General features: G+C 49.9%; 1 protein-coding gene across 4 annotated transcripts in view; it reads left to right on the top strand.

Moving 5' to 3' along the window:
* TULP4 (tubby like protein 4) overlaps positions 1-8,447 on the top strand; it is a 199,192-nt gene extending 190,745 nt beyond the window's left edge. For all 4 annotated transcript variants that reach the window (XM_027551944.1, XM_027551945.1, XM_027551946.1 and 1 more), the window contains 2 exons: positions 2,133-4,654; positions 6,288-8,447. In XM_027551944.1, the coding sequence (XP_027407745.1) occupies positions 2,133-4,654; positions 6,288-6,404 (2,639 nt within the window). In that variant the 3' untranslated portion in view covers positions 6,405-8,447. The remainder of the gene's footprint in view (positions 1-2,132; positions 4,655-6,287) is intronic.
* The last annotated feature ends 6,400 nt before the right edge of the window (positions 8,448-14,847 follow it).

Genomic DNA, 14,847 nt, shown 5'->3' on the forward strand with positions numbered 1-14,847 from the left:
CCTCCTGTTCACAGAGAACTCCACCATCTCGTTCCCCTCACGGTTTTCCTCTTGGTCCCATGCCCGGATAAAGAGACGTTATCAGGACCAGTCAGGACTCAGAAATCAGAACTGAAGCCCAGTCTCACCGGCCCTAGGCCAGCCCTCATCCTGTCAGCCCCTGCTTAGAGAATGACATCACTGAGATGACCTTGTGCCCACAAAGCCCGGTTTCTCAAACCTGCCCTGGCTCCCGGGTGGAAAACCTGTGCATTTCAGCCTCTCTCTCTCTCAAGTGCAGTGCAGGGCTCTGTGCATGGAAGCCTGGTCTGAGTTAAAATCTGGTACAAGGTTTTAAAATTGTAGTTTACAAATTTGAGATATTTGTAGCATCTCAAATTAATTTAAGTGCTTTCTGGTCAGGGGACCCTATTTTGATTATTAATAGATTAAAATGATTTGTAATTAGTCTGCCAGTTACTTGTCTGTGACTATTCTCAAAAAAGCCTGTCTGCAGTTATGTAAATACAGGCTCTGAAAAATCTCTGGTTTCTGAGCCAGAGGAACCCTGCATGGTTCGTAGACTTCTCCTGTCCCTGGTCATTCTCAGACAGAGGGGCTCTGTTCCTCCCCGTGGAGTGCAGGGCGGGGGGCTCTGATCCCACCTCAGGCCTGAACGTGGGGACTCGCTTGACTTCTCTCAGCCTAGGTTTTTACCTGTAAAGCAGTGTGGTGCTTGCTCATGGTAGCCGCCTCTGGTCCTCTGACAGCTTCTCTATCTGAGTGGTGAAGCAAATATTATCAACTCAGGCAGTCCTGATGGGCACGGTTTTGGAACCACAGGAGCCTGCCGTTTGGCGAGGCTGCACACATTTGAGCATATAGCCCATGTCCTGCTGTTCACAGCCTCGGATATAGGAGTGTCTTTTACACTTTCCCTGTGTTGGCCTCCATTCTCCTGGAAGGTGACAGGTAGGGCTCTGTCTGACGCTAAGCTGTGGTCATAATCGTCTGCGGTTCCCTGTGGATGAGGGGCTTACACTTAGTGCTGAGGACATGACAGAGGCCCTCCTTCAGCGGGGAAGATGCCTGCCCTCAGAGTTCCGTGCAGAGGGGAGAGCATCTGGAAGAGGAAGCGAAACAGAAAGAGTAGATTTGAGATGGGGCCCAGGTTCGGGCAGCCAGGAGGTCGTGCTGTCTCACTAGAGCACCCAGGGGCGGGGAGAGTCTGTTACAGGAGCTGAGGGCAGGCTTGGCTTTTCATGAACCAGCTGGCTTCATGCTACAGTCCTGGTGAAAGGTCAGCCAGCCTCTGCGATTAGCCTGTTAAACTCTTATTTCCTGCTCACACACTAGCAGCACTCACAGGCCTGCGGGAGTCAGCTTGGCACGCTCGGTGAACACTGTAGTCAGGGTCATTCAGACAGTGGCCCTGAGCACTCACATGTGCTCTGCCGATCATTGTGCAAATGCACACTGTACAAATAAGACACATCTACAGGGTTTGTTCAGTGTGGCCCACCTTACATACTATTTGAAAAGCTAAAAAGCAGATAAATTAGGAAATGACCCTTCCCCTCATATGCAGATTTGCTGGAAGAGTCTTTTCAGTGGTCTTTTCTGCTGCATTTCACATGGTTCTATTTATAGAAACTTAATTTATATACAAATCTCAGACACACATGTGCTGCAGAACGTGTCCTACCCTGACCAGCCCATAACTCTGGAGATATCTACCCCAAAGCCTAGGCATTGAATCTTCAGTGGACTTTGATACTGTACCACTGCCCGCTTCCTGCACAAAACAGTGGCCCCTTTTATCAAGATCACAAGTTATCAGCATCTTTAAACACTTAGTTATTTGCCCCGGTGCCACTGAGGTACATGGTGTTTATTGAAAAGCTCTGGCAATGCCCTAAGCTTATGGATGACTGTAGGCTGCCCTGAAGAACCCATCAGGTTCATCCTGTGTGATCTTCTAGAAACATTAGGGAAGTTTTGCATAACTTGTGTGAACTGTTTGGCTTTCCCTAAGCAAACACACCTTCCTCTGTAGCCATTGCATTTTGTATGCAGGAGGACTGGATGAGTTGTGCTGACCCAGTTTCATGGCACTGTTTTGTAAGCAGCTCATCTCCCTAATTGCCTTCCAGTGACAGGAGCATCTGGTGTACCCGAAAACAACCCGCCCTGTACCGTGAACATCCCCATCGCCCCCATCCACAGCTCAGCTCAAGCCATGTCCCCCACGCAGAGCATCGGGCTGGTGCAGTCCCTGCTGGCCAACCAGAATGTGCAGCTGGACGTCCTGACCAATCAGACCACAGCCGTGGGCGGTGCCGAGCACGCGAGTGAGAGTGCTGCCCAGTACCCCGTGTCCAGCCAGTACCCCGTGTCCAGCCGCTACTCCAACCCCGGCCAGGTGATCTTTGGAGGCGTGGAGATGGGCCGCGGCCTCCCCAACCCACCTCAGCTCTCCCTGCCACCGCCAGCCCAGGGGACCATCCAGCTGTCCGTGCTAGACCTTGGCGACAGAGACCACGAGCATCTGCAAAAGCCAGCCAAGGCCCTGCGGCCGGTGCCCCAGTTGGCCACTGAGGGGGATGCCGTGGTGTTCAGTGCCCCCCAGGAGGTCCAGGTGGCCAAGATGAACCCCCCGCCCCCCTACCCCGGAACCATCCCCGCCGCCCCTACCACGGCGGCGCCGCCACCCCCGCTGCCGCCCCCGCAGCCCCCGGTGGACACGTGCTTGAAGAAGGGCGACTTCTCTCTGTACCCCACAGCGGCGCATTACCAGCCGCCCCTGGGCTACGAGCGGATCACCACCTTCGACAGCAGCGGCAACGTGGAGGAGGTGTGCAGGCCCCGGACGCGGATGCTCTGCTCCCAGAACACCTACACGCTGCCCGGCCCGGGCAGCTCGGCCACGCTGAGGCTCACGGCCACCGAGAAGAAGGTCCCACAGCCCTGCACCAGCGCCACCCTTAACCGCCTGACGGTACCGCGCTACTCCATCCCCCCGGGGGACCCGCCGCCCTACCCCGACCTCACCGGCCAGCTTGGCCCCAGCCGGGGCGCGGGGCAGAGGCCAGACGGCGGCCTCATCCACGCCACGCTGCGCAGGAACAACCGCGAGGCGGCGCTCCGGGCGGCGCAGCTGGCGGAGCTCCCGCGGCCGCCGCCGCACCCGCCCAAGCCCAAGGGCACGGCGCCCTTCCCCGCGCGGCCGCCGCCCGCGCTCTACACCTGCAGCCAGTGCAGCGGCGCAGGGGGCGCGGCGGGCCGGCCCGACCCGGGGGCGCAGCCGGGCGCCAGCCTGGCGCACGCGGCCAGCACCTCTCCGCTGACCTCCCAGTCGTCCTACAACCTTCTGGGCGCGGCCGAAGGCGCCCGCGAGCGTGCTGACTACGTGAACTCGGCCTTCACTGAGGACGAGGCGCTGGCCCAGCACTGTCCAGCCGACAAGCCGCCGAGGCACCCGGCGCTGGGCGAGGCCGCTGTGGCCGTTAAGCGGCCGCCCCCCTACCAGTGGGACCCCGTGCTGGGGGAGGATGTGTGGGTCCCTCAGGAAAGGACAGCCCAGAGCACGGTGCCCAACCCCCTGAAACTGCCCCCTCTGGTGGTGGGTCCAGGCCAGCACCTAGACGTGTCCCGAGTGCCCTTCGTCTCCCCCAAGGTTCCTGCCAGCCCTGCTGCCACTTTCCAGCCCGGCTATGGGATGGGGGTGCCCTACTCGGCCGGCTGCAGCACCTCCCCGCTGCCAGGGGTGCAAGCTCCCTGCTCCCCGAAAGACGCCCTGGCCGCAGCACAGTTTGCTCAGCAGGAGTCCACCGTGGTTCTGCAGCCCGCCTACCCGCCCAGCCTGGCCTATTGCACCCTGCCCCCCATGTACCCGGGAAGCAGTGCCTGCTCCAGTTTACAGCTGCCCCCTATTGCCTTGCACCCCTGGAACTCCTACAGCCCCTGCCCCCCCGTGCAGAACCCCCAGGGCACTCTCCCCCCCAAGGCACACTTGGTGGTGGAGAAGCCCCTGGTGTCCCCACCGCCCACTGACCTCCAAAGCCACCTGGGGACAGAGGTGATGGTGGAGACCGCAGACAACTTCCAGGAAGTCCTCTCCCTGACGGAGAGCCCGATCCCCCAGCGGACAGAGAAATTCGGGAAGAAGAACCGAAAGCGGCTGGACAGCAGGGCAGAGGAGGGCAATGTTCAGGCCATCACCGAGGGCAAGGTGAAGAAGGAGGCTCGGACGCTGAGCGACTTTAATTCCCTCATCTCCAGCCCCCGCTTGGGGAGAGAGAAGAAGAAAGTGAAGAGTCAGAAGGACCAGCTGAAGTCCAAGAAGCTGAATAAGACGAACGAGTTCCAGGACAGCTCAGAGAGCGAGCCGGAGCTCTTCATCAGTGGGGATGAGCTGATGAACCAGAGCCAGGGCAGCAAGAAGGGCTGGAAGAGCAAGAGGAGCCTGCGGGCGGCCAGCGAGCTGGAGGAGTTCAAGTGCAGGAAGGCCAGCGAGAAGGAGGACGGCCGGCTGGGCAGCCAGGGCTTTGTGTACGTCATGGCCAACAAGCAGCCGCTCTGGAATGAGGCCACCCAGGTGTACCAGCTGGACTTCGGGGGGCGGGTGACCCAGGAGTCGGCAAAGAACTTCCAGATCGAGCTGGAGGGGCGGCAGGTAAGAGGCCATGTCCCGGGGTGCGGCCAGAATGCGACCTTCTGGTCGCGACAGATCTCTGGGCTCTGGCCTTCCAGGAGAATTATTCAGAAGGCCGATGGGAACTATGGGAAGCAGCTGATGTCTCTTAGGTTGGGGCCACTTGGACCTCTCATTTTCAGTGTGCCCGTCTTACTTATTTCTCACCAAAGTAACCCATGTCCTGATTTTTTAAAGTCCGATGGTTCCTACAAGACCCATGAGGAAAGTAGCAGGCACTTACCCGCTCCCAGAACCTACCCTCCCAGAGGCTTACTCTTCCAGTTCTGTGTGCTTTTCCTGGTGTCTGTCGATGCATCAGCAAAGAACACGTTTCTACTTCTGTCTCTTGATTTTTCAGTTTGGGGCATCATGCATTTATTTCTCTCTGAGCAACCTGAGGGTTCATTTTCTTCACCCTAGTCTCTCCCCAGCACAGGTGAACTTTCCCTTCCCCTTTTCCCAGGTAAATCAGTCATTGTGGGTCCCTGATTGTGCCTCTAAATATGACTCATCTCTGAGCCACTACATTTCCTTTATTGCGTAGGCTCATTGCCCTAGACGTAACGACTACCCAGCTTCTGGTAGCTTATTTCTCTGTGTTTCTGTCATTAAGTCCTTCCCTGACTCTCCGGCAGAACATGCATCTCCTCTTGGTACACTTGAGCCTTTTTCATAGTTTCTCAGTTCTTCCTGTTCCAACTTGGAGTTGTTGTGGTCCCACTGCATGGCTGTCAGTCTGGACTATCCTTCCCTACTATTCTGGGAACTCTTTTCACTGCTCATTTAAATCTCAACATTGTTAATTTGCTCAACAAATGTTTATAGAGTACCTGCTAAATACCTGGCAATCTTCTGGGCCCAGGAGTTGGCAAATTATGGCCCACAGGCCCACCCAGCCTGCAGCCTCTTTCTATAAATAATGTTTTATTGAGACACAGGCACATCCGTCCACTTCAGTACTATCTACCCTTCTCTCACCCTACAACAGCAGTTCAGTAGTTGTGGGAAAGTCCACGTGACCTGCAAAGTCTGAAATGTTTATTATCTGCCCTTCCCAGAGAGTTTGCCAACCTTTGTTTTGAGTGCTGAAATTAGAGCACTGAGGAAATCAGAGGAAAGGTCCCTGTTCCTCATGGAGTTTACAAAAATGGAAAAGAGACCATGAACAAATGAATGTCACATCATGTAACAACATCAGTAGTGTGGTCCCGGTAAGCCCTGGGGTGACCGGAACGCAGAGGCCCACAAGGGGACCAAGTGTGCTTTCCTGGTCCCTCTCTGAGCAGGGATGTCTGATAGTCACAAGCGGTGGTTCTCTTAAGCCTCTGAGCCTGGAGATTCCTTTCTCTGCTGCTCCTTTCTCTCTGTTTCCTTGGTGGAGAAACCCCTTCCTCTGACCCATGGAGCTCCCCATGCTCCGAATCTTCCTTGTGGCCTCCCCACTGCACAGTTCAACATGGTCCTCCATGCGTTTATTTCCCACTTACTCACAGTTAGATTGAGGAGCTTATCAGAGTCGCAGATCTCTCACAGACATGCTGTCTGCCTCTGTCGGGAGGGGCCCTGAGGGTCTCCTTTAACGTGTCTGCCTCCCCACCCCACCCCACCCCAGGTGATGCAGTTCGGGAGGATCGACGGCAGCGCCTACATCCTGGATTTCCAGTACCCCTTCTCTGCCGTGCAGGCCTTCGCGGTCGCCCTGGCCAACGTGACTCAGCGCCTCAAGTGAGGGGCCTGGTATGGGCAGGAGAGAGAGGCCTGACCTGATGGAGCCCCGCAGTCCGGGGCCCAGAAGATGAGGGCAGAACTGGAAACATCTCTCAGACCCAGGAGAGGGCACTAACCTTTCATCGTTGTTTGGGTTTTTACTATCCTTTATTGTGTTTTTATTTTTATTCTTTTTAAGCAAAAGTAAGATACAGGAGAGTGGCATTTGGAACCGAAGGGTGCAAGGCACCTGGTGGTGCTTGGGAAGCAAGGCTGCTGTGGGAATGGATGTCCTCCTGGGTTTGCTTCTGTCGGCCACAGGCTGGGGGGCCCTTCAGAGGGAAGGTCAGCCGGCCTCCCGCCTGGCTGGTTCTCCGAGACTAGGAGCTTGTGTCGTTTTCCTCCTCCACAACATCCAGCTTTTATTATTCCTCCAACATCACCACTAGTGTTAAAAAAAAAAAAAAACATTTAAAGAAAAACACAACCAAAAAATCCTGAAGGTACAGGTTCTCTTGGTGGGGCACCGTTTAATTCACACGTTATGTTATTCCCCACCCCCCCAGGTGACTTGATTAATGAAGGGTATTTTGGCAAATGCACTGTGTTTGACTAATAAAAGGAGGCTTTTTTCCCCGGGGGTGCTGTTACCAGGTGTAACAGGATGTGCTTGTGAGCTGACGGAGAAGGATAACAGGAGGAAGGGACTCCTGCAGATGTGTGCGCGGTCCAAGGGCCACTACATCGGTGCCTCCACTAGATCCCAATGTGTCAGAATTCCGTCGGCTCAGCGATCCTTCCGTCTAATCAAGCTCCCCACACGTGGCAGGGGCAGTGGTTTCCTGGGCTGCAGGGATGGGTCACTAGAGGCCAAGAAGTGGGGGTTCCCTCCCTCTCCCGCTCTCATTGTGGGATCTGGGAACCCCAGCCGACACAGTATTTTTCCCGTTAGATAACACTGTTCTGTACTTTTTCTTCCTAAAAATGCTGACAGCACTGATTTGAAAGTACTCCTTTCCTCTTTGGGGCTGTATTAAAATTCAGTTGGCTAGAGACGTTTTCCAACAGATTAGAAATGTAACAAAAAATAAAAGATGTTAGGCACTTGCCAGGGTGTGAAAAGATACAGTTATAATCAGTTCTTTGACAAGAGCCCCACCAACTTCTCTAGAGGGTAAAAAAAAAGTTGTTTATTGACTGTACAGACTGTTTACTGAGGTGATAAACCACTGGGAGAACATGGTTAAAGTTACAGAACCTACTGAAGTTCTCGACTGTTGCTTGTTAATTGCAACAACAAAAATCCAGAGATTATCTTTCCCCATCTCCCTCTCCTAGGGGACTTGTTGGGCCATATTCAGCCCTGCTCATAACACGACCCAGTTCATGTTTTTGGTTACTCATATCTGTGAGAGTAGGGCAGGAACACAGGAACTGTCTACTGGTTTAGGGTCCTAAATTTGGATTTTGTTTAAAAAGAAACAAGTGGAAGATACTGCAGAAGTGTATTTTCAAAAAAAAAAAAAAAATGGTTTTTAGTCTTCTGTTTTAGTTTAAAAATTGGGAAGGAAACAGGCCCACTGAAAGATGACACCCCCTTACCACTGTCTCTAGACCCCGAAGAAACACAGGTGAGGTTTTAAATATGGTGAAGGCCATCTCCCCGCTATTACCAGAGGTTCCCATATTTTAAAATATTGAACCTGATTCTTTGGTGGGTAAATTTTTCCAGAAAGAATTTAGCTGTGTACTCAGAATTACATAATTCTTTTATATGAGTTTGTGTAGCTTAATATGATGTTTCAGTGCTTATCATCAGTTGTGCAATAATGGTTAGAGCCTATTTCTAAATAATTTAAAGCCAGTTCCCTTGTTTTTATTGTCCAAGAGTTAATTATTTATCTTGCTTTGATAGTGTTCGTAGAAATTATTCTGTTACTATGTTCTGGTGAGTTATGCCATTTTATTATTTATTTAGAAAAATAGTATGTTTGTAACGACTTATTTGGTGGCAGTATGTTTTGCTGCAAGAAATAAAAAGGATATGGTAGAAGGTGGTTTTTTTTTTTTTGCTGGACAGTTTGTGCTTTTTCTAATTGGGAAAAACTCCTACTCATCCTTTAAAAGTAATTTTTTTTTCATTTTGTGTTATCAATTATATACAAAGGAGATTTCTTCGAGATAATAGATCATAAAATACTATTTCCCCTTCTGTTGAAAATTTTATTTTCAATGAAAATAAGAGGCGAAATGAGAAATCCTTGGAATGAAAATGACAAATATGTGTGAAGAGAAAGTGAATATTTGTAACAGATAATGAACTAAACTTGCTGAATGCTTAGCTCAGTCCCCAGAAGCCCTTTTTCCTACACAGGGGTGAAGGCCTCCACCCTGGATGTTTGGCAGGAATTTGCCTCTGATGAGCAGAAGCCGCCCCAGCCTGAAGGAGGAGGCAGCCACTCGCCAATCAGAGACAGGTGGCTGTAGCCATTGTAATGCTGTGTCTTTGCAGTTGATGGTGATGATTTCACTTACTTTGAAAATTGCTTTCATTTGGTCATTCTCTATCAAAGTCAGTACTTTAAGCAGTGGAAGTGTACATACTTAGTGTTTATTAATAGCAACTTATGAATATTAAGATACCTCCCTGGATCTCTAAAGTTAAAAACATTAGCACAGTAAATAGTCAACTACAGAACAGGATCCACACCTCTTTGAGAGAAGCGGTATATTAACAAACGTGGAAACCAATTTTAAACTTGGTTTAACCTCATCAAACCAAAGGCACAGCTTTGAGTATAGTACACCCATTGAATGTATGTGTATCCTAAGAAGAACTCACACCAAGAAAGCAGGAAAATGTCAAAGCTCTCGTGGCAGAAGTCAAAGGGTTTGCAGTGTTTTCACCCTTGGCTGTTGCTTCCTTATCGTGCCCCAAGAGGACACTTGAACGTGTGATCATAGATGAAAGCCAGGAGACTGACCCCCAGATCGAGCCAGCTCTGCCACTGAGTTGGTGGGTGACCTTGGGCCTCTGTTTATCCATCTGTAAAATGAAAGGACGGTCTGAACAATCTTATAAATGCCTGCGGTCCAGATCAATGGTGTGAGGGCCTGAAGTGTACGTTTCCTCATTCCACTTTACAAATTTGGAAGGTAGGTTTCAAAACATGGCCTTTTGTAGAAGAAAAAATTTTTTTTTTTTTGCCTGTTTTCATGAGCCACCTACTGAATGTAAACCAGTGCATTTAATACCTTTGGAAGCTTTACCTCTAAAAGCAAATGAATTTGGAATCATGTTTGTTCTCATAAGATTATGCAAAAGCACCAATTCCAGGCAGGCTTCCCTGGTAGCTCAGTTGGTAAGGAATCCGCCTGCAATGCAGGAGACCCGGGTTTGATTCCTGGGTTGGGAAAATTCCCCAGGAGAAGGGATAGGCTACCCACTCCAGTATTCATGGGCTTCCCTGGTGGCTCCGATGGTAAAGAATCCGCCTGCAATGTGGAAGGACCTGGGTTTGACCCCTGGGTTGGGAAGATCCCCTGGAGGAGGGCATGGCAACCCATTCCAGTATTCTGGCCTGGAGAATTCCATGGACAGAGGAGCCCAGCGGGCCGCAGTCTGTGGGATCACGTGACTGAGCAAGGCTAAGCACACCGATTCCAGGTGAGACGGACCCACACATGTGTGTGCCCTGGTTGGTGGGCACCCCTGAGAATGGTCCTAAAACAAGTCACCATTTGCCCTAAAGGGTGGGCAGGAAAAAGACAAACGAGTGTATACCTCGACTGGCTGGAGTTGCCAGGCGTGCTCTGCAGTGTTGCACGGTCTTCACGTGCAGGCTTCTCAAGAAGGAACCCATTGTGTCCCCCGTGGGCCGTGTATCGCTCGGCCAGGTCAGTGGTTGTGCACAGAGTTGGTTGAGACAAGATGTGTCCAGATGAGGTGGAGTTCCTGGGATTTTTGTCACAGCACACAACTCAAAAACTCTTCACCATTCCTGTGTCTGCCTATCTCTGGCTGATGAAACTCTGAAGGGTTGTGGTTTTCATTTCTTTGGCTTTGTGTGATTTTCTTGTAACTTGTGCCTGTGTTTTCTGTTTATATGTTCTTTAAAGGGGGAGGGGGACGGTTCTAAGACCTTGTTTACTGTAGATACAATTTCTTTTGTGTCATAGCAAAGTTTGCGTTCGACTGAAGAAGGCGCTGTATTATTTTACCAAGGGGAGTATTGTTTTTGCATTTGTTTATAAATGCATCATTTGAGTACTGTAAATTTGGACACACGTTGAGTTTATTACTACTGGCGTTTCCTTTTTCGTTTTGTTTGTTTGTTTTTTCCTGACGGTTACACACGCAGTGCAGGTGCACACGCCCCAGACCAAACCAGACCCCCTGCATGTTCCCGGCCCCGCCTGGGGGTGGCGCGCTGCCTGCTGCGCCTGGTTCCTCTCCTATTGGCCGATCGGTCGGTTTCTGAACTCAGCATACTGCTTTGTTTCATTTTCCAAGCAAGATCTGTTGAGGTTTCCAAATTTCATTCTGATGAGCTCACCCTGGTCTCCTCTCTCCTTATGTGTTTTGTGTATTTGATTGTGCAGGAGGTATTCTAGAAGGCATTGGTGGTTTGCATTCAAAATGATGTGGTTTGTCCAAATTATTTTCCATCTTTATTATTGAGATGGATCAATCTCCTTATTTTTTTTTTCTTGATGATTTGAAGTTGTAAGAGTTGTCAGCTATTGCTTAATAAAATTTTCAGATCAAAAAAACCCCCACAAAAACCCATCAGTTCCTTGTGTGCCAAATTCAGATGTGGTCTTAAGTCATTTGAGAAGAAATCGGTTCTCTCTGTTGGCATGACCCCGGATGACCGCGGCTCCAGTTAGACTTCTGGGTTACCGCCAACTGTTACGTGACACCTGAGGCCTTTATTATCATTGTTCCTTCTGAGAGGTCCCAGATCATGCTGTTTTCCTGTTGAGCTGATCTGAGTTTTTGTTTCTCTTTGCTTTTGTAAAAAAAAAAAACCAATTCAGGGTGCTTCTGTTAGTACCTACAAGATCTGAGGTGCTAAGTACATTGACACTTTCCTTTTTTACTTTGTAACAAACTTAATAAACCCAGGTTTTGAGCAATCCCACTACAAGTGCTAAGGTAACTGTTAATTGTTATTACTTCTAATGAGACTTGGTGCGCCTCCCTGCTTCGTCCTGGAATTCCCTCTGACCTTGGAAGGGAGGCAAGGACTGAGGGTCATAGGAGGCTCACCTGTGAATACTGTTCCCATGCGCATTTACAGAGCCATCCATGTGGTTTTTCCAGAGATAAAAAATAGATATGGTCACTCAAGCTTTAGGAGACAGAACCAAAAACCACTGTCATCTCTAGCAAATTTTAATCATTAATTTCTAAATAATCATAGAACTATAAATCTGTGCTTTAAATAGTAATAGTCATACAAAGCTAAACTGGATTTTGTATGAGAATCAAAATAGATCTGGTTTTATTGTGAAAGTTTGTGAGCTTCAAGTTGATATTCCTTGTATCTTCACCACTTAAATCAGGTAGCAAGGAGACCTGATCAGAAACAAGCTCCTTCCTCCCCTCCCCTGAAATCAAGGGCCCAAAGGCCTCAGGGCCAGGCTCTGTTGTGAGCTGAGGGCCATGCGTAGGAGTGGGATCACCTTCTCCACCAGCCCGGCTCCTGGGGGCCATTCAGTGTGAGGTGGTGTCTCCAGAAATGATTTATTTTCAAAGTAAGGATACTTCGCAAATCCCTTTCCTTCTAAAACCTCATCTTGAAAAGGATGCATTCTGTTTTTATTCTGGCGTTCAGTATTCTTTTTCCTGGTAGTGTTAAGAGAATAGAGAGTCAATTTAGCTCCCATATCCTGGCCCCCAAAACTCATTGGAGACACACAACTGCCTCGTGGACATTGCACTGCAACTATTCTAAGAATGCACAGCTGAATCTCCATACTCCATTATAAAGTGGATACCTTTTACCTTCTTTTCTTTCAGAAGAAAATTGAAGCATTGAGAGATTGAAATGATTTCTGGATTCCATACACCAAAAAAAAACAATCCTGAAGTACAATCGAAGGTTTCTGGATCGCATTAATGAATAGACCTAGTTTTGATTCCCAGCTTCTCAGTCAGGTGTTTCGTAATCATGTGCCTGTAATGAGCTCTGAGCCACTTGCACTCAGTCATCTCCTGGGAAAAGAGAGGCAGTGTAGGTGGGCCGCCCTCGCCCACCAGCAGGCGCGCCCACCCACTCGAGAGCTCGTCCTCTAGAGTTGTCAGGAAATCGAACGGTTACTCACCTGGGCGTCATGAGGGAGCTGGTCTGCGTGGATTTGTTTCTCTGCTTATCTTGGAAACCATTGCTCGATGCACTGAAGAACATGCAACCATCCACGCAAAGAAGAGGCTTGTTTCTGAAATCTCACTCGAAGTTCCTGTTGGAACCGTAGGTTCAGGCCACAGCAGGTACAGCAGCCTAGAAGCAGGACCCTAGCAGGCAACTGAGTCCTGGGCGAAAGTAGTTACATCCCTCTGCTTTCTGTCTTCTGGGGTCCCTGCCTCCACATCACCTCACTCCTCAGAGTGTGCATTCTCTGTGATTTTAGAGAATGTGAAAGCTTCTCTCCTGAAACTTGCAGTGCAGTTCCCAGACTTGTTCCTTGAAACTTGGCACTTAAGGCAAAGTAAAAGCTGTGGGAAATTAGGAAAAAAACTATAGCAGAGAACTTACTGAGTTTATCTTGAGGCAAGATAAGCCTGAGGAATTTATTAAACCTCAGCTATCTCTCAGGACAGCGTCTTGGCCATGTGGGATGTCTGTGCCTTCAGTTGATTAATCTGAAATTCAGGTAGCCCCTGTGCTGCTCAGCTCTAGTGTATTCCAGGCACTTGCTGAGCCCCATGGTTATGCAGCGGTTTTCACTGCATGTGCGACAGTAGCCCCCACCCCCAGGACGCCCCAAAATGGGGGAAACTTGGATGATAAAGGCTGGCTGCATCACAGTGTCTCAAACCACTGATCCAGTTGCCTTCTTTTAGTCAAGCCCATTACCTTGGTCATTTCTCCCATCTTCAGCCAACAGGGTGCAGAGAGCCCTCGGGACTGCTCTTCCAGTCTCCAAAGCACGACAAAGAGGCCAGTCCTGACACCATTCCCCATTTGTGCATGGGGAACCGAGGATCATTGAGTGTCCTTTTAGCTTGGCCTCCAGCTCATTCAAACGGTCTTGTCGTTTCCCCTTTCAAACAAATCAGCTCCGTGTTTCCTCCTCCCGCGTGTCACCTTGAGGGCCGCCCCCCCCAAGCCACCAGTGGCGTCATGCGTGGACCCAGTAGTAGTGCAGCCCCAGGTGTAAGAGGAGCAGTCCTTTAATCCTTGAGTCTCATACTTTTCGTGTCTGATATCATGGAAATCTGGGTTTTACCAGTGTTACTTTTTGTCTCTGGTAAGAAGGCGAGCGGCCAGATACCACAATGCTTGGGATGCAAACGCGTGATGGATTCCCACTGGGAAGAGAAGGGCTGTCCTCAAGTGATTTATTTCTGTCTCTACTGGAGCCCCAGGGGGTCCTCTGAGTCCCGGGTACATGTTCCCAAAGTACCTGTACAGACTACAGGGGGCTCTCAAGTCTGGGGATTATGGTTTCTTGCCAGTACTGAAGCTTGCCTCCTTTGTTTTCAATCATGAAAGAATATATTTCTCTGCCAGAAAGAAATTGTCTCCATTCATTCCTTGTGTCCAGTCATGTGGGAGAAAGTCCCGTCAGCACCAAATGGTTCATTTGATGGTGCTGATCACACATGGAGTTGGCCTCCCTTCCCCAGCCTTTCCCTTTCCCTTTTCGTTTCCATTAGCTCCACCCTGGTGGGTCTCACCATGCTTCAGGGCCCCCCTTGGGGTCCCAAAGAGTCAGATACGGCTGAGTGACTAACACTTTCACTTTCAAGAGTATATTTAAAAGCATAATAATTTTTCAAAAGCAGCCAGGTACAAGTGCATCTGTTCCAAGAGACTTTTATCTGGAGCCTAGTACTTGTTTTTATCTTTAGTACACTATAGAGGGGCTTTCCTGTTGCTCATCTGATAAAGACTCTGCCTGCAATTCTGGAGACCTGGGTTCCATCCCTGGGTTGGGATGAACCCCTGGAGAAGGGAACGGCTACCTACTCCAGTATTCGGGCCTGGAGAATTCCATGGACTGTATAGTCTATGGAATCACAAAGGGTTGGACACAACGGAGTGACTTTCACTCACACTTTAGAGATGCAGCTAAAACTAATTTAATTAGCTAAGGTCTTCCAACCGACACAACCCAAGGCTGCCTGGCTGTATGTATAGTATCCAGACTAGAGCAGAGGTGAACAGGACACCAACAGCACAGCCCCCTAAAAACAGCAAGTTCTGCAAACCACCATGGGCAAGCGTGCTCTCCCT

The sequence above is a fragment of the Bos indicus x Bos taurus genome, chromosome 9 (genome assembly GCF_003369695.1).
Source record: "Bos indicus x Bos taurus breed Angus x Brahman F1 hybrid chromosome 9, Bos_hybrid_MaternalHap_v2.0, whole genome shotgun sequence".
Lineage (NCBI taxonomy): Eukaryota > Metazoa > Chordata > Mammalia > Artiodactyla > Bovidae > Bos > Bos indicus x Bos taurus.